The sequence below is a fragment of the Schizosaccharomyces pombe genome, assembly GCF_000002945.2.
Source record: "Schizosaccharomyces pombe strain 972h- genome assembly, chromosome: I".
Taxonomy (NCBI): Eukaryota; Fungi; Ascomycota; class Schizosaccharomycetes; order Schizosaccharomycetales; family Schizosaccharomycetaceae; genus Schizosaccharomyces; species Schizosaccharomyces pombe.
The window spans coordinates 569565-584430 of NC_003424.3; the positions used below are offsets into that span (position 1 = coordinate 569565).

The 14866-nt window shown below is 36.4% G+C and overlaps 6 protein-coding genes and 13 long non-coding RNA genes across 19 annotated transcripts; 8 read left to right on the forward strand and 11 right to left on the reverse strand.

The window, feature by feature from the left end:
* Positions 1-541: 541 nt before the first annotated feature.
* Positions 542-1169, reverse strand: SPOM_SPNCRNA.2237. Its single transcript, NR_191605.1, has one exon. It is a non-coding gene; the product is annotated as a non-coding RNA (long non-coding RNA).
* Positions 604-2312, forward strand: mrf1 (peptide chain release factor). The gene is made up of 3 exons (NM_001018387.3): positions 604-842; positions 985-1083; positions 1321-2312. Exons 1-3 carry the CDS (start codon positions 672-674, stop codon positions 2239-2241), a joined length of 1191 nt encoding a protein of 396 aa, NP_592987.1. The 5' UTR covers positions 604-671; the 3' UTR covers positions 2242-2312.
* Positions 1189-4859, reverse strand: rga8 (putatiRho-type GTPase-activating protein Rga8). Its single transcript, NM_001018388.3, has 2 exons — positions 4705-4859; positions 1189-4660 (listed from the first exon to the last, which is right to left on the reverse strand). The coding sequence occupies exons 1-2, from the start codon at positions 4805-4807 to the stop codon at positions 2430-2432; spliced, it is 2334 nt and encodes a 777-aa protein (NP_592988.2). The 5' UTR covers positions 4808-4859; the 3' UTR covers positions 1189-2429.
* On the forward strand, positions 2391-2714 carry SPOM_SPNCRNA.2238. Its single transcript, NR_191606.1, has one exon. It is a non-coding gene; the product is annotated as a non-coding RNA (long non-coding RNA).
* Positions 4706-5118, forward strand: SPOM_SPNCRNA.2239. Its single transcript, NR_191607.1, has one exon. It is a non-coding gene; the product is annotated as a non-coding RNA (long non-coding RNA).
* On the reverse strand, positions 4863-5083 carry SPOM_SPNCRNA.2240. The gene has a single exon (NR_191608.1). It is a non-coding gene; the product is annotated as a non-coding RNA (long non-coding RNA).
* Positions 5088-7589, reverse strand: erg11 (sterol 14-demethylase). Its single transcript, NM_001018389.3, has one exon. The coding sequence runs from the start codon at positions 7056-7058 to the stop codon at positions 5571-5573; it is 1488 nt and encodes a 495-aa protein (NP_592990.1). The 5' UTR covers positions 7059-7589; the 3' UTR covers positions 5088-5570.
* SPOM_SPNCRNA.2241 lies at positions 6371-6970 on the forward strand. The gene has a single exon (NR_191609.1). It is a non-coding gene; the product is annotated as a non-coding RNA (long non-coding RNA).
* A 45-nt stretch (positions 7590-7634) lies between the features above and the next one.
* Positions 7635-8586, forward strand: SPOM_SPNCRNA.155. Its single transcript, NR_150439.1, has one exon. It is a non-coding gene; the product is annotated as a non-coding RNA (long non-coding RNA).
* On the reverse strand, positions 7744-8684 carry SPOM_SPNCRNA.2242. The gene has a single exon (NR_191610.1). It is a non-coding gene; the product is annotated as a non-coding RNA (long non-coding RNA).
* A 201-nt stretch (positions 8685-8885) lies between these two features.
* Positions 8886-10384, forward strand: mcp7. The gene is made up of 2 exons (NM_001018390.3): positions 8886-9022; positions 9117-10384. Exons 1-2 carry the CDS (start codon positions 8957-8959, stop codon positions 9681-9683), a joined length of 633 nt encoding a protein of 210 aa, NP_592991.1. The 5' UTR covers positions 8886-8956; the 3' UTR covers positions 9684-10384.
* SPOM_SPNCRNA.2243 lies at positions 9252-9452 on the reverse strand. The gene has a single exon (NR_191611.1). It is a non-coding gene; the product is annotated as a non-coding RNA (long non-coding RNA).
* Positions 9789-11916, reverse strand: ubp8 (SAGA complex ubiquitin Ubp8). Its single transcript, NM_001018391.3, has 6 exons — positions 11731-11916; positions 11520-11652; positions 10732-11419; positions 10389-10686; positions 10271-10335; positions 9789-10225 (listed from the first exon to the last, which is right to left on the reverse strand). The coding sequence occupies exons 1-6, from the start codon at positions 11824-11826 to the stop codon at positions 10156-10158; spliced, it is 1350 nt and encodes a 449-aa protein (NP_592992.1). The 5' UTR covers positions 11827-11916; the 3' UTR covers positions 9789-10155.
* SPOM_SPNCRNA.2244 lies at positions 10809-11219 on the forward strand. The gene has a single exon (NR_191612.1). It is a non-coding gene; the product is annotated as a non-coding RNA, antisense ubp8 (long non-coding RNA).
* Positions 11917-12391: 475 nt separating the features above from the next.
* Positions 12392-12713, reverse strand: SPOM_SPNCRNA.2245. Its single transcript, NR_191613.1, has one exon. It is a non-coding gene; the product is annotated as a non-coding RNA (long non-coding RNA).
* Positions 12708-14838, forward strand: ysp2 (peptidase family M17 cytoplasmic leucyl aminopeptidase yspII (LAP yspII)). Its single transcript, NM_001018392.3, has one exon. It carries the CDS (start codon positions 12928-12930, stop codon positions 14467-14469), a length of 1542 nt encoding a protein of 513 aa, NP_592993.1. The 5' UTR covers positions 12708-12927; the 3' UTR covers positions 14470-14838.
* On the reverse strand, positions 12941-13362 carry SPOM_SPNCRNA.2246. The gene has a single exon (NR_191614.1). It is a non-coding gene; the product is annotated as a non-coding RNA (long non-coding RNA).
* Positions 13529-13744, reverse strand: SPOM_SPNCRNA.2247. The gene has a single exon (NR_191615.1). It is a non-coding gene; the product is annotated as a non-coding RNA (long non-coding RNA).
* On the reverse strand, positions 14023-14364 carry SPOM_SPNCRNA.2248. The gene has a single exon (NR_191616.1). It is a non-coding gene; the product is annotated as a non-coding RNA (long non-coding RNA).
* Positions 14839-14866: the final 28 nt, after the last annotated feature.

The following is a 14866-nucleotide window of genomic DNA, read 5'->3' on the forward strand; positions in this document are numbered from 1 at the left end:
TGGTATTTGTCCAATGGATATCGATGCTTCCTACAACCAAATTATTTTTTCTTGAAGAGTTCGTCTCCCTTTTATTGTAATCGTCGAGCAAGAGTTTGTTCAGCTCAACTTACATTAGCTTATCAAAATTAACAATACATATCTCTACTAGTTGTCAGCTATTCCTCACTAAATTATTATTGCACTATGTTAAATACCACTATATTGATTTACGTTTCCACTTTCAAAGTCGTTAATACAGCAAAAAGCTACACAAATGCCCTACATGAGACTTAGATATTTGCGTATTATGCTATTATAAACAATGTGCCTACGTTCCTCAATTCCCTGATTATTATACTATGCAGCATAGTTATTGCTAGCCAAATTAATTATAACTGTATTCGTGGCGACTCTACTCATAAAATAATAGCAAACTCTTTCTAGGTGTATAGATTCGTAAAAAAAATTTACGAGTTAAGAATGCGTACACAAAATTTTACTTTGCTGTGCACTGTCGGATTATAATGCATATCCGACAGAATTTGCAAGGACCTCCTTAAATATCATAAAAGTACTTATCGAAGAAGCACACCAAGGTCAGAAAGGCGGTTTTAACAGGTTAACACTAATTAGTTTTACTGCTAATTCTTTGAGTATGCAGAAATAAAAGAAACTCAAAATACAAGGTGATGCTTCTAACTAAAAAAGTTTTATGGTACTTTAGACATGGAATTGAATATCAAATTCGTAGCATTGCTTGCAAAAAAGGATACTCTGAGCATAACGTTTCAAGAGTACTTATTGAAAAAGCCCGATCGCTTTCTTCAGAGTATCTTCAATTCCATCAAGTAAATAATAAAGTAAGTGTCGGCAAACAAAGTGTGAAATCAGCCTGCTACTGTTCGAGATACAATAATAATGGTAATACAAGCATACCGGACATTAAGCTTTACTCATGAAAAATTAAAATCTGATATAAATGATCTAACTTATATCTTTTAGGATCAATCGGCAATGACAAACGATACAGATTTAGCAAAGCGAATCGCTAGGCTTCGACGCGTTCATAATGCATATTCGAAATTTAAAAGTTTGTCTGAGGTATGATATAAGACGAATTTGTCTCAAACTTGTAGTCAAAAGCTTTCCTTTTTTTTATTACTCTTCCTATTTATAGTAATCGATTTACAATGGTTTTTTTTTGCTAATGGGTCTATAACTTAAGACTTTTGCCAGGCATTTACTGTTTATCTAAGTAAAGCTATTTGATGAGCATGTTGAAATACTTAAATAACTAGTTTTTGAAAACCTTGATTTAAAAAAATTCTAACAATTTAGCAAATAAGCGATTTGAAACAAATGGAGGCCCAAGAGTCAGATGCAGAGGTTAAAATGATGGCAGTGACTGAAATAAACGAAATAAGTAATAAAATACCAAAAAGCATAGAAGATCTTGAAAACACATTACTTCCACAAGCTGATTCATATGCTCTTCCTGCATTAATCGAAATTCGTCCTGGTGTAGGAGGAACAGAGGCCGCAATATTTGCAAATGAACTAGTGGAAATGTATTTTCAGTATGCAAATTTTAAAGGATGGAATTGCAAATTTATATCAAAAAGTGCAGTCCAAGGACTTGAAGCGATAACGGAGGCCATCTTCTCTATTGAAGGTGAGGGAGCTTATGGTCATCTTATGTTGGAAGGAGGTGTTCATAGGGTTCAGAGGACTCCTGCTACCGAAACTAAAGGAAGAGTTCATACGAGTACTGCATCAGTAATCGTTTTACCTCAGGTGTCAAATGATGAATCCTCTTCTCTTTACGATTCATCTGAAGTTAAAATCGAAGTAATGAGATCTCGTGGAGCCGGTGGACAACACGTTAATAGAACAGAATCCGCCGTACGTTTAACACACATACCCACTGGTATCACTGTTAGCATGCAAGATTCTCGTTCTCAGCATCAAAACAAAGAAAAGGCATTTCTTGTACTGAATTCAAGATTGGCTGCCTTAAATGCCGCAAAAGAAAATGAGGCTGAAAGACTGAAACGTAAAAATCAAGTAACGTCTTCAGATCGTTCGGAAAAGCTACGAACTTATAACTTCAACCAAAATCGAGTAACTGATCATCGGATAGGTTTAAGCATGCACGATTTATCAACATTTATGCAAGGTGAAGAAAAATTTGACGAGTTTTTGGAAAAAATAAGAATATGGAATCGTGAACAGTTGCTATTACACTCTGAAATAGTATAGGAATGCTAATTTAGTCTAGTAAAATAGGAAGGTACAATAATATATGGTGGTCAAACTTCTATAGAGAAAAATGTTTATTAGGTATATGCAATGAATAATGAGAAAAGAATGTGCAACATGTCATGCAAATAAGATATCCATAACTGATCTTTAAAAAAGATCATAGGTTAACTCATAATAACATATTTTTAACTACCACTTAAACTGGAATCTCTTGAGGCGACTGCTTCGTTCACTATCTTTGCATCCTGATCAATAAAGATTGCGGCACTTTCATTGGAAGCAGAAGAATGGCTGAAATTACGTCTTGTCTTTCTAGTATTCAAGGCATACGACGATCTGATCAATGAGGTGGGCACATTTTCAAGAGTAAATTCAGATTCAGCGGGAATTTCTGAAGGTTGCAGCTCCTCAAACGAAGATCTTGGAGATTCGACAGCAGTATGAGATCGGACAGAAGAAATGGAGTCTGGTCTAGTTGGTGATACATCTGTACTCCGAGGAGTAGCAGAAGATTGATATAATACACGGTCAGAAACACGTTTGGATGAATTCAATTTTCTGAGTTCTTCAAAAATACTTGGTCCGTAAGTTAAAAGATCCTCCATGAACTTCGTTGGGTGCTTATCATGTTGAATACCCAAATTCCATGTTGCTGGACGGGAAATGCATAAAGATAAGGAGTTAGCTAAATTTATAGTAAAAGTTTCTTTATTTGGAGTAAGCGTAATCAAGCGATTTAGATGAGTAATGATGGCACTCAAAGTAGCAAGATTAACACGTCGAAGTTGGGATAAAAGATTTTGTAAAAGTCTCAACCTGTACGGCGTATCATTACTATGATTCATGTAAATTGAACGAATAAGCTCAAAAGCAGAAGAAGGAACGATGGAATCAGGGAGTTCAAGAAAGTATAGCTTCAAAACTCCTATCACAACGGAGGGAGTATACTGTGATAAAACCTCCTTTGTCACGGATGAAGAATGATTCAACGCTTCTCGAAGTTGATGTACAGAAGACAAGGGAGAATTAACAAGCCATATATTTTGACGAACTTCATCAGAGGCAAGCGTAGGATATAACAGATCTAAATAAGAAAGGATCGTACTAACGATTATGGGAACACGTTTCTTATCTCTATGAGACAAAAACTCAACGTCCACTCCAAAAATCTGATCTTTAATATCATTATAATAATCCTCATATATTTCGACACGAGGTAAAAATGGACCAGTAGCTGCAGACTCTAAAATATACCTAATGTCACTCTCAGGTTGAATTATTTCCTGATAAACAACAATCTGATCAGCCAGCAATTTCATGGAAGGCAAAAAGTTCGAAATAATTGTTGATAAATCCATAAAAAAATCTTTATAATAAAGAACGCGATCGGTTTCACATTTTTGAAGAAATTGCAAATGATCAGCAATAGTTTCTTCCACAAGTGTGCGGCATTTATCAAGATCAACGACTGATTCGCTGTAAATTTTATTTGCATCCAGAACTTCTCTTTTAAGACGTTGAGATTGAGTTTCTGAAGAGTAAAGCTTTCGATGACTTATATAATCAGAAAGATATTCACCAACTAATGGTAAAGCCTTGGCGTTTTCGACAAGACTATCTACACTATTCAGTCCTGCAAACTGGAAAGCCTTGTCTTTCCACTGATAATGGAAGTTGGTACTATTCACAAAACTACCTCCAACGCCCATATGACGCAAAAATCCTTGAGCTATCAAATCTTGTCCAAATGCCTCGGCTGCAACTAAAGTTGGAACAGGAAGATTTTCCTGAAGCCAAGAAACAATAATATTTCCTGAACATGTATTAGGGTAAGTACCTAAGATAGGGACGCGATAATCCTGTAAGGGTATTTCTTGTAATACTTGAGCCAAAACCTCTTTTAACTCCTCAGGCCTAAACTCCATAAAACCAAGTTGAATCAGATCATCATCATTTTCCAACAATGATTGCTGCTGTGGACTAGAAACTGTTGTTAAGTCAGTAATAGCCTCACTAGTAGTTTCATTGGACTCCTTTGATTCTTCTTCATAATCTTCAAGGTTTCTACATTTGTTGTAGTAAGCGCTTTTTGTTTTTTTAAGTGTATAGTATTTCTTTTCATAACTCTTTATTTGATTGGTAAGAACTTGTTGGCTGGTTTGTAACTTCTGAGAATGATCAATAGACATTTTAGAGAAAGGAGCAATAATTAGCGTTTCTAAGTCCTTGGCAATACGAATATGTTGCTTTCCTTGATTAGCAATCTCGGAGCGCAACCCTTCAAAAGCCTTGTTAGAAGTAGCACCGTCTTCTGTATTCTCTGGCTTTTTCCCTTTTAGACATTCTTTCGTTATTTCTTGAAGCTTTTCACCAAATTCCTCATTCGCTTCTTTATATAACTTCAACAAGTTTTTTACTATTCGTTGTTAGAGGAAGTCCTATATTAATTTATTTAAATACCTTGCTCATTCTCTTCAACTCCATTATCCAGGCAATCGAAAAGTTTTTTCACACCAGTCGCGTAGTCTTTACTCCAAAAACCATTTGAAAAGCTCGATATCATTTCAATTCGAGACTGAAACTGTCACAACCTGTCAAGAAATATAGAGGTGGTTGACATGTCTACGCCCTTTATTACTCAACTTAAGTAAATAGCGAATTGCTACGCAGAAAAGTTTTACCCATCAAGGATGCCAAAAGTATCCAGTAAATAAGACAACAGATACGTTACTTGACACACATAAGATAGCATACCACTAATCCTTTATAAAATGTAAACTTCATTCAGTTGAATAGCAGCCTACGCTTTTACCCACTTTGTATTATTAATGCTATGGTTGGATCGATGGTACAATTAAAAACTACAAAATTTTAATTAATAGCTTACTGAGAAACCTTGCGTTTGCACGATGAGGTTTTGAAAAGAGAGAGTAGCGTACTTTATTGTTATAATGCCTACATGAAAACGAAAGAGAGCGTCCCGACGTTATTAAAACTATAATATCGTAAAAATGTATCACTAATGATGACAGGGTAGTTTTCATATCGATTTAGTGCGAGGATAAGGAAGTTTGAAATTGCATAATACATTCTTTTGACATTTGAAATGCTACCAAATAGTCATTTAAAACGCTAAAATATTTACAATTTCATAAAACAATAAAGCACTTAAAATTTAAAATGTCTAGCAAATTTCATGGTTATTCGTTACTCGTCAGATAAAACAAAAACGTTTAACACGGGCATGAAAAGAGAAAGGCGGAACCAAAGTTAGAAACCAATACCATAAGCGTATTGCAAATGCATTCAAATTAGGGGAAATTCCCTTAATTACGACGCTTCCAAGCAATTTTAACAGGACCCAAGGGAAGAGCAACCATACTGGAATAGTCAACGTTGGGAACTTTTCCAATAAGAGTCCAGGTGTAATCGTGTACAAACTTGCTAATAATAGTGCTCAAATGCATGTAGGCAAATTGCTCACCAATGCAACGATGACGACCAGCTCCAAAGGGTAGGTATGGAGAAGCAGCACCCTTTGTAACGAGACCATAACCATAATCAATTTGCTCAGCATTTTCGTCTTCATTGACGCGGTCATTCCAGCGCTTGGGGTCAAAGTCAGTAGCATGAGTGAAGTATTCCTCTTCAGTAGCAGTTAAACCGGGAGCAGCAAGAAGATAGTTGTTGGCAGGGATAACAATCTTTGAACCAGGGACGGGTAAGTCACGTTTGACTTTACGCATATGACTGTGGATAGGGGGATGGAGTCTAAGAGTTTCTTGAATAACATAGTTGAGAAGAGGCATGTCCTTATATTGGTCAAACTTCAATTCCAAGTTTTCACCTACAACACGCTTCTGCTCTTCCCACAACATTTCAATGATTTCAGGTTTGCTACCCAAAAGAGCAAGAACCCAAACGATAGTGGCAGCAGAGGTGTGTTGACCAGCCATCAAAAGTGCAATCATCATACCAGCAATTTCATGTTCCTTCAAAGGACGGCCATCTCTATACTTGCAGCTCATCAAAGTCCAAATCATATCAGTACCAGGATTTTCAGTGCTAGAGCGACGATCTTTAATAATTTTAAGATAAGTTTTTTGCATAATTTTGTGGGCTCTATCACGGCGTCTGTTTCTAGGGAGAGGTAACCAAGGGAAAACAAAGTTAACAGGGCTAAATCCTTGATCAAGGTCATGGTACAAGTCAGCGAAACCAGCGTCAAAGCCCTTGCGAACCTCAGCACCTTGTAAAGTACGAGAAGCAGTGTAAATAGTCATGACAGGCATGGTCTTCAGCAAATCAGCAACGCCTTCCTTACCAGGTCCGAAGTCAGGAGAAGTGCTGAGAAAAGCATCCATTTCGTTAAGAATGAGGGGGACATAAGAGCGGAATTGAGAGAAGCCAAGACCAGATTTGATAAACTTCTTGTGCTCCATAAAAACATGGTTGGGAATATCGTAAACGACATCTTTACCGAATACAGGGGTAGTTAAATGAGAGTAAGCTTCTTCAGCATTCAAATCAGCTAATTTACCGTTAAAGAGGAAATCATTACCTTGGACACCAAGGAAAGCGGTCATTTTACGACCCATGCAAACAAAGGTGAAAACATCACCATATTTGGCACGACACTCGCGAAAAAATACATAAGGGTCCATACCGTATGCGACAGCAGAACCTACAAAGGGTATCCAATGGAAGACAATTGGGGGGCGTTTGCTATTGCGAGAGGTAAGTTGGTTAATAATATAACCAACATACCAAGCCAATGCAATCGATAATAAAATCGAAACTAAAGAGAATGCCATCCTGACTTATGAAAAAAAAAGTAATGCTCAAGTGGGTAAAGCAGGTAAAAAATAATCAGACGAAAAAAATAAAATCAGTCAGTAAAGTAGTAAGGGGTAAGCAGATAGCAACCAAAAACGAATAAGACCAACCAAAAAACAACGACAACAACAACAAATGTGTAACAGATAAAAATAGTTCAACCCTTTGAGCTAATGCAAATAAACTTGAAAAAGAAAAGGAGAAAGAAAAAATGAATTGATTAACACGCAGCTACGAGAACAACGAATGAAACAAATAGAAAAAAGCGTTAAAAACGAAATCGAAAACAGACAATAATATGAAAGAAAAACAAAAAAAAATTACGTTTCCTTTCACTTAACGAATGAGATTGGGATTTTGAAAAGACAATTTTCAAAAACAACGATCGATACAGAAATTTTAGATCTTGTCTTTTTTAAGGTACTTCTACAAGTGAAGAATCGATTTATCTTCTCTTTGACACCAAATACGCTGGTTTCGACGACGATTCAAGCTAACTTGGGTCTCGCGCTGACTGATGGGAGTTGGTAGAATTATATATGCAACATAATGGCCGTGTAACCGTTTGTTTATGCTGAAAATCCGTAAAAAAACATGCTACTTGATCACTTCAAAATTACACTTTTTTATCCAATCATATTTTTCAGATACTACCTTATTGTTCTTTCTGGTCAAGGTGAATTAGCCACTAAGCCAATGAGAAATCCAATTTTGTTACCTGAGAATAGGGCGACATCGTACGATTCGAGGGTTTGTGAGGTGAATGACTGCGGGGCTTATGTTGCGATCGAACGATGGCACGTCCATTGGACCGAGATAATACACATGTTTACCGTAGCTCGTAACGCACATTTAACAAACTACTTGCTTCTACCCTACTTTATCACCTAAAAATAAAAATGTGTCAACATGTGCACGTCTACTATACCTTCTACTATTTGTTCGGTAAACCACCAACCGTGCCTCCTTATACGTCTTCTCCAAACATGTAATTGGATTCGAACAACTTTAGCTCGACAAGTCGTTTAGCTTACGAACATCCAAAAGCTTATCTAATGACCTAACTAACTCGCTCTTTTTGGTCGCATGACTTTGCATACGATTGTTTAGTAATAAAAACAATAATCCTTTTCACACCTGTTTTTACCCATGGGAAAGCGGTTCCCAAAGTTTGTCACTTACTCCCATATTCTAATCTAGATTAAAACACATTTAGCTGCGAACATGGCACACCGGTTAATACCCAGCCATAGTTGAAATTAGTAGACAAATTGACTGAGTATCTCTTATCAAAAGTCAATACACATTTTGTTTGCGCTGACATTAAACATCGTTGCTCTTATGAATGCTATGTGTGTGTGTGTGTGTATGTGGAAATGTGTTAGTCAGTCAGTGTTTGCTTGAAATTCGCTGTGTGAAAATAATAAAGTGAAAAATAAATAAAAGGTTGTAAAACCGAATTCGTACAGTAAGGTGAGCGCCGACAAAAGCTCTTGAGAAAAAAAAAATCATGCTGCTATCAGTATTCGAGTCTTTTCGATTTCGTGGCAAAAGGAAGTTTTCCTCACATGTTTTTGTGCGACAATAGCCAACCCCATTCACTTAATTCCTTAATTTCCTCAAGGGTCAAAAAGATTAGGATAGCTGAATAACGTTTTGCATTGCATTATGTTGCAATACGATAGTAAGACATTATAGGGTATATATCATAGTTGGAAAGTGCGGATGTGCATTTTAGCAGACTACGTTATCATTCAGTAAATGTTTGGGATCTAAACTCTCATTTCTCCAAAAGATTAGAAAGCATCTACTTCTTGCATCACAACAAACTTTTAAACTCCATATTTGTTCAAACTAATTAATAAATTTTTAAACAATGCCTCCCAAGGGACTATCGCTTGCAGAGAAAAGAAGAAGATTAGAGGCCATTTTCCATGACTCTGTAAGTTCGTGATATGATTGTTCAAGTGCCAAAACATGATTTTTGCCCATTCGTGTCTCACTTTCCACATTGCTAATCTATGTTTTTTTTATAGAAAGATTTTTTTCAACTAAAGGAGGTGGAAAAGCTGGGCTCTAAAAAGCAAATCGTTTTGCAAACTGTAAAGGACGTTTTACAGTCTCTCGTTGACGACAATATCGTCAAAACGGAAAAGATTGGCACTAGCAATTACTACTGGTCTTTTCCCTCCGATGCTAAACGTTCAAGAGAGTCAGTTCTCGGATCTCTTCAAGCTCAACTTGATGATTTGAAACAAAAATCTAAAACTTTAGATGAAAACATTAGTTTCGAGAAATCCAAAAGGGATAACGAAGGAACCGAAAATGATGCCAATCAATACACTTTGGAACTGCTACATGCAAAAGAATCAGAACTAAAACTTCTTAAAACACAACTTTCAAATTTAAATCACTGTAATCCTGAAACCTTTGAATTAAAAAATGAGAATACTAAAAAGTACATGGAAGCTGCCAATTTGTGGACCGATCAAATCCATACTTTGATAGCTTTTTGTCGAGACATGGGTGCCGATACCAATCAAATTCGTGAGTATTGCAGCATTCCAGAGGATTTGGACGATCTGCAACTACCGATTTTGTGAACTTGACATGCTTCCTTAATTCAAAGAGTTGTTTTCCTTATTAATATTTTAAAATTTTATACATTTTAACAGTTACATATAAAATAGCTTACTCGACGACAAGACTTAGCTTTTAAAAGATAAAATTATAATTAGTTGGAATAATATTAAACGAAACAAAACAAAAGTCCAAATTCCTCAAACTTATAGTATTTGTTAACTTTGAAAGAAAAAAAGCATGTTTCTTTTTTTATAGTTTTAACTTTTTTTATAAATTTACGTAAGGTCATTAATTAAAATGCGACTGTTGTAACGGTTCCAAATCCAATGCCATTTCTGGCCTCAACAATATGAAATCTAAAAGCTTCTTCATGAGTTAGATTATCGAAGTGATGATGTTTCATAACCACATAAATAAGGAACCTTTGAGTCAATTACTTTACATGGTTCATAATGATTGTTCATGAACGGATATCTGATCGCATAATCTAACTCAATTTTCCGTTTTAACAGTCATTTCATCACTGTATAGGATTTGACGCTCATGGTAAAATAATAGGTAACTATAATCTGGTTAGTATGTAAAAAAATAACAGCAAAGAGCCTACGCTTGAGAATTTAAGACCTCCGATTCCTTTACTTCCACAATTGTGGTGTCATCCAGCAAAAACCACTACAAAAATTAGTAAAAATTTCCATAAAAAATTCAAAAAAAATTTAATATACTTGATTTTGGTAGTATGTATAGGCAATATAGTGCCCTGTGTCGAGAGTTCCTTTATGACACACAACTGAGTATAATTGATAATCCACATCATCTTGATTAAAGTTGTAGCGCATTCTTAAAAATGCTGGATAAGATACTTGCTTATCTATTTTAGTTGACATGGCAAAGTTATTTTGTTCAAATCGTTTCAATTGCATGCAAATAGTTGGAGGTAGTTTGTCAAAGACCAATTGTTTAATAGCATTTTTTGACCCGCAACTATGACAGCTATATTGAACTTTCTCTTTGGAAACAAACCTAAAATAATATTTGTTAAAAAATCTAAAAACGAGCAAATTTTACCTTTCCAAACATCCTTGAAGTGTTGGCTCATTGATGTCTAAACTAATGTCCATCAAAGGATCCACAGCCACCCGCTCCTTCTTGCAATCTAGGCATGTAACAACGTTTTTCAGAGATCCACTAAAAATACGATGAATAGGACAAGTGCACGGCATTGATGTTCCTCCTCCGCTTTCCGTATGCATTTGGTCCAGCAAGTATACAAAAAATTCGTGGCCATCTTGCTGGGAGTAACCACATAAAGATTTGCTGAGTTTCCACATAAGATTTAAGACAGCAGTGGGACCGTAAAAAGTAGATTTGTTTTTAGAATTATAAATAGATGAAAACATATCGTCAATGGCACAAGTCATGCAAGTAGGTCGCTTACAATCAGTAGAAGTATGAAACCCACTGAAAAACAAGTTTCGAACCAATGGATTATGCAAAATACTTTGTAAAATGACGCTCATGAAACAAGTAGCACCCAAGTTCTGGATCCCCCTCAAGCCTGCTGTTGCGCAAACTGGAGGGTATTTTCGATAGGCTTCTAAGCAAACCATTTGATTGTACTTCTCGGGAAGTCTCTTGTGATCACTTTGCCATGCCTTGATATTCTTGATCTTAAAACGAAGGGTTTCCAACTCGGTCTGATAAACGTAGTCTTGACAGCCAAAGCAGTAGGTATGGCCATTTTTTACATCCACGCCTAAGAATTAGTAATTGGTATTCGGGAATTGCATCCTAACTCGATATTCGCAAAAAGGTTTCGTTGCTAAATCAATAGCTATGTTTTCAACTAAACGTACCGATCATATGAGTGTGCTCCATTGCGTGTTCTTCACCATGATGTCCCCAAAGACATCCCACAGAATGACAACTCAAGCATCGAATACTCCGCTTGTTGATGCGTTTGCAAGTACTGCAGCGACGTGGGACAAACTAAATGAAAGAAATGTTAAAAGGAATCGAATGGAAAAAGAAAATTGAACTGTATGAAGTGTTGTTCACAAGCCTTACATGACAACTGAATATCTGGGTACAGATCTTTTGATAGTTTTCAACATCCGCCGGTTTAAGTTTAAGATGCTGGCAACCTTCTACATCCCCAGGCATCCTTGATACGTACAAAATTGGCCTTTCAGACTAAAAAGCATCTGCTTCGATGCAGGGTGAAACGACAACAATAGACGAACTCGCTATTCTGGCAAAAGAACATTATTTCTCTTTGCTTAAATTTGGGCAATTAAGGATGCGGTGTACAGCGTTAAGAGCCATAAAGTACTCATAGTGTCTGCACTACTAGATACCGATTTCGTATAAAGAGCTATCATAGCTACGCTAAGTCAATTGATAAAACACCAAAATAGATGTTCTTCGTAGTTCTTGAGTGTCCTTGGTTTTCCTCTTTAAAACATAAACTTGGTAAATTCCCATAGATTTGGCTGTTGAGTCACTGCAAAATAAAAAAAATTACTGCTAGTCCTTTAATCACGGTTGAATAGATGAAATTGTTAATTTTTTAAAAGCTTGGTCAAATTAGACTAATGCCTCTATTAACGTCGAACGTGTTTAAGTGTACGCTTATGTTTGTTGCCATGAAACGTTTGCAGGGCTAAATATAAAACCATATATGACTATTTACCGTGAGCATCTTTGTAATACAACCGAGTCACTGCAAGCAGGTACATGTACGAAAATTTTTGTCTATTACATTTGTATAGAATTTATTACTTAACAATTGACTAGGGGCAGATTTTTGTGCCGAAACAGTTTGTGTTACCCTAAATAGAGATTGTAGGGCAACAATACGTCTGCAGAAGTTCAAATATATATGTAGCAAATGAGTGTGACTTACTTAAAAATTGGTTTTTGATCAAGAAATAAAATCCTTTGGTGCTTTTTCTTTTTTATGTCTAGCCTTGTTGAATGTATTTTTCCATCACAATGTTGATCTTGTCTACTCAATAACACACTAGACTATGTTAAGTACACTTGCCCTTGCCCAATCTGCAATCGGACATCGTATTTTATTTTTGCATACTGAATTTACGTGTATTCGTAGTTTCACGAGTTAACGATTTTCGAATATCCAACTCTCATTGAACTTATAATAATCCGTAATCCTTTACCTTTTTTTTGATTACAAGTGTCTAATTAAGTTTTCTAAATCAAGAGAAATCAAAGATACAAGCAAAGCTTTTTTTCTTACGTACAATGAAGGGTTTAGGTCTAAGTACGAGAACCTTTAATTGGAGCTCACTTTCTTCCATTCTTTTACCAAGAATTCCTTTAGCTACTACAAAAGCCGATTCCTTGATTTTGGCTGTTCGTCACGATAAACAAGTTTTTTCTGAAGATTATCGACAAGTTGTTGACCAGTATTTTGAAACATCTCCCAAAAAAAATGACATTCGTCTCTTTTGGAACACTCAGGGTTTTGTTCGTCTTGCCATAGTCCAGCTTGAAGAAAACGTTTCTGAAAAGTCCGTTCGTTCAGCTGCTGCAGAGGCAGCTAAGATTTTAAAGTCGAATGGTGCAAAGTCGATAGCTGTCGATGGTATGGGTTTTCCCAAGGATGCTGCCTTGGGTGCTGCCTTGGCCACGTACGATTTTTCTCTTCGTAGAGACCATTTGAGCGTCTATCAAGATGAAAAGGTGGTTGAAAAGGAAAATTTATTTACCTCTCCTGCTCCTGAAAGGTTAACTTTCCAATTGCTTAGCAACACATCTGAGAAGAAAACTGCAACCGCAGAGGAGAATGCTTTTAAGGTAGGTTTGATTGAAGCAGCTGCTCAAAACTTGGCTCGTTCTCTTATGGAATGTCCTGCTAATTACATGACTTCTCTTCAATTTTGTCATTTTGCTCAAGAGTTATTCCAAAATTCCTCAAAGGTTAAAGTATTCGTTCACGATGAGAAGTGGATTGATGAGCAAAAGATGAACGGTTTACTTACCGTGAATGCTGGTTCCGATATTCCACCTCGTTTCTTAGAAGTACAATACATTGGTAAAGAAAAATCAAAAGATGATGGATGGCTTGGTTTAGTTGGAAAAGGTGTAACGTTTGACAGCGGTGGTATCAGTATCAAGCCTTCTCAAAACATGAAGGAGATGCGTGCTGATATGGGTGGTGCTGCTGTTATGCTTTCCTCTATTTATGCCTTGGAACAACTTTCCATCCCCGTGAATGCCGTGTTTGTTACCCCTTTAACTGAGAATCTTCCTTCTGGCTCTGCTGCTAAGCCAGGAGATGTTATTTTTATGCGCAACGGTCTTAGTGTAGAAATTGATAACACTGACGCTGAGGGTCGTCTTATTCTTGCCGATGCAGTTCACTATGTCTCTTCTCAGTATAAGACCAAGGCTGTGATTGAAGCCAGCACATTAACTGGTGCTATGCTAGTAGCCCTCGGTAATGTATTTACTGGTGCATTTGTTCAAGGAGAAGAGTTGTGGAAGAATCTTGAAACTGCTTCCCATGATGCTGGAGACCTTTTCTGGCGTATGCCATTTCACGAGGCTTACCTCAAGCAACTTACAAGTTCTTCAAATGCTGATTTGTGCAATGTTAGTCGTGCCGGTGGTGGTTGTTGTACAGCGGCTGCCTTTATTAAATGCTTCTTAGCCCAGAAAGATTTGTCTTTTGCTCATTTAGACATTGCCGGAGTTATGGATAAGCAGCTTAATTCTTGGGATTGTGACGGCATGAGCGGACGCCCAGTTCGCACTATTATTGAAGTCGCTCGCAAGTATTAGCTTATTTATTTTCTTGGCTATATGTGCAAACTTTATGTTTTTACTTATTTACTGTTGATTACACCAATCTCATTTTTCAATGTCCTTGTTAAGTGTATGTCAATGATATGTAGCTATCATGATTTTATTCTTTTTAATACTGTTTTCCACAACCGTTCATAACGGTTGTAAGGACCGAGTCTTTCTGATGGCTCTGGTTCTGTTTCCTTTAAAAATAAAATCAATTCGGTTGAAGTCTCATGTTGTTAAATTTCACTTTCGAAGTAGCGAATTTTTTTTTTCTATTTTGAATATAGATTTGTTTATTAAATGTAGTAATCAATTTACTCATGACTATTACTTTTGTCAAACAAAATCATAATACAAAACTAAATCTTTAAAGGTAGAATATTCTCCT

Excerpts from the sequence above, each read along its gene's own strand:
- mrf1 (NM_001018387.3), top strand. The coding sequence starts at position 672 with ATGCTTCTAACTAAAAAAGTTTTATGGTACTTTAGACATGGAATTGAA. Across the intron at positions 843-984 it reads TCCATCAAGTAAATAATAAA|GATCAATCGGCAATGACAAA; the intron begins GTAAGTGTCGGC and ends TATATCTTTTAG. Across the intron at positions 1,084-1,320 it reads AATTTAAAAGTTTGTCTGAG|CAAATAAGCGATTTGAAACA; the intron begins GTATGATATAAG and ends CTAACAATTTAG.
- rga8 (NM_001018388.3), bottom strand. The coding sequence starts at position 4,807 with ATGATATCGAGCTTTTCAAATGGTTTTTGGAGTAAAGACTACGCGACT. Across the intron at positions 4,661-4,704 it reads AGTTGAAGAGAATGAGCAAG|TAAAAAACTTGTTGAAGTTA; the intron begins GTATTTAAATAA and ends AACAACGAATAG.
- erg11 (NM_001018389.3), bottom strand. The coding sequence starts at position 7,058 with ATGGCATTCTCTTTAGTTTCGATTTTATTATCGATTGCATTGGCTTGG.
- mcp7 (NM_001018390.3), top strand. The coding sequence starts at position 8,957 with ATGCCTCCCAAGGGACTATCGCTTGCAGAGAAAAGAAGAAGATTAGAG. Across the intron at positions 9,023-9,116 it reads AGGCCATTTTCCATGACTCT|AAAGATTTTTTTCAACTAAA; the intron begins GTAAGTTCGTGA and ends TTTTTTTTATAG.
- ubp8 (NM_001018391.3), bottom strand. The coding sequence starts at position 11,826 with ATGCCTGGGGATGTAGAAGGTTGCCAGCATCTTAAACTTAAACCGGCG. Across the intron at positions 11,653-11,730 it reads CCCAGATATTCAGTTGTCAT|TTTGTCCCACGTCGCTGCAG; the intron begins GTAAGGCTTGTG and ends TCTTTCATTTAG. Across the intron at positions 10,336-10,388 it reads ATACATACTACCAAAATCAA|TGGTTTTTGCTGGATGACAC; the intron begins GTATATTAAATT and ends TAATTTTTGTAG.
- ysp2 (NM_001018392.3), top strand. The coding sequence starts at position 12,928 with ATGAAGGGTTTAGGTCTAAGTACGAGAACCTTTAATTGGAGCTCACTT.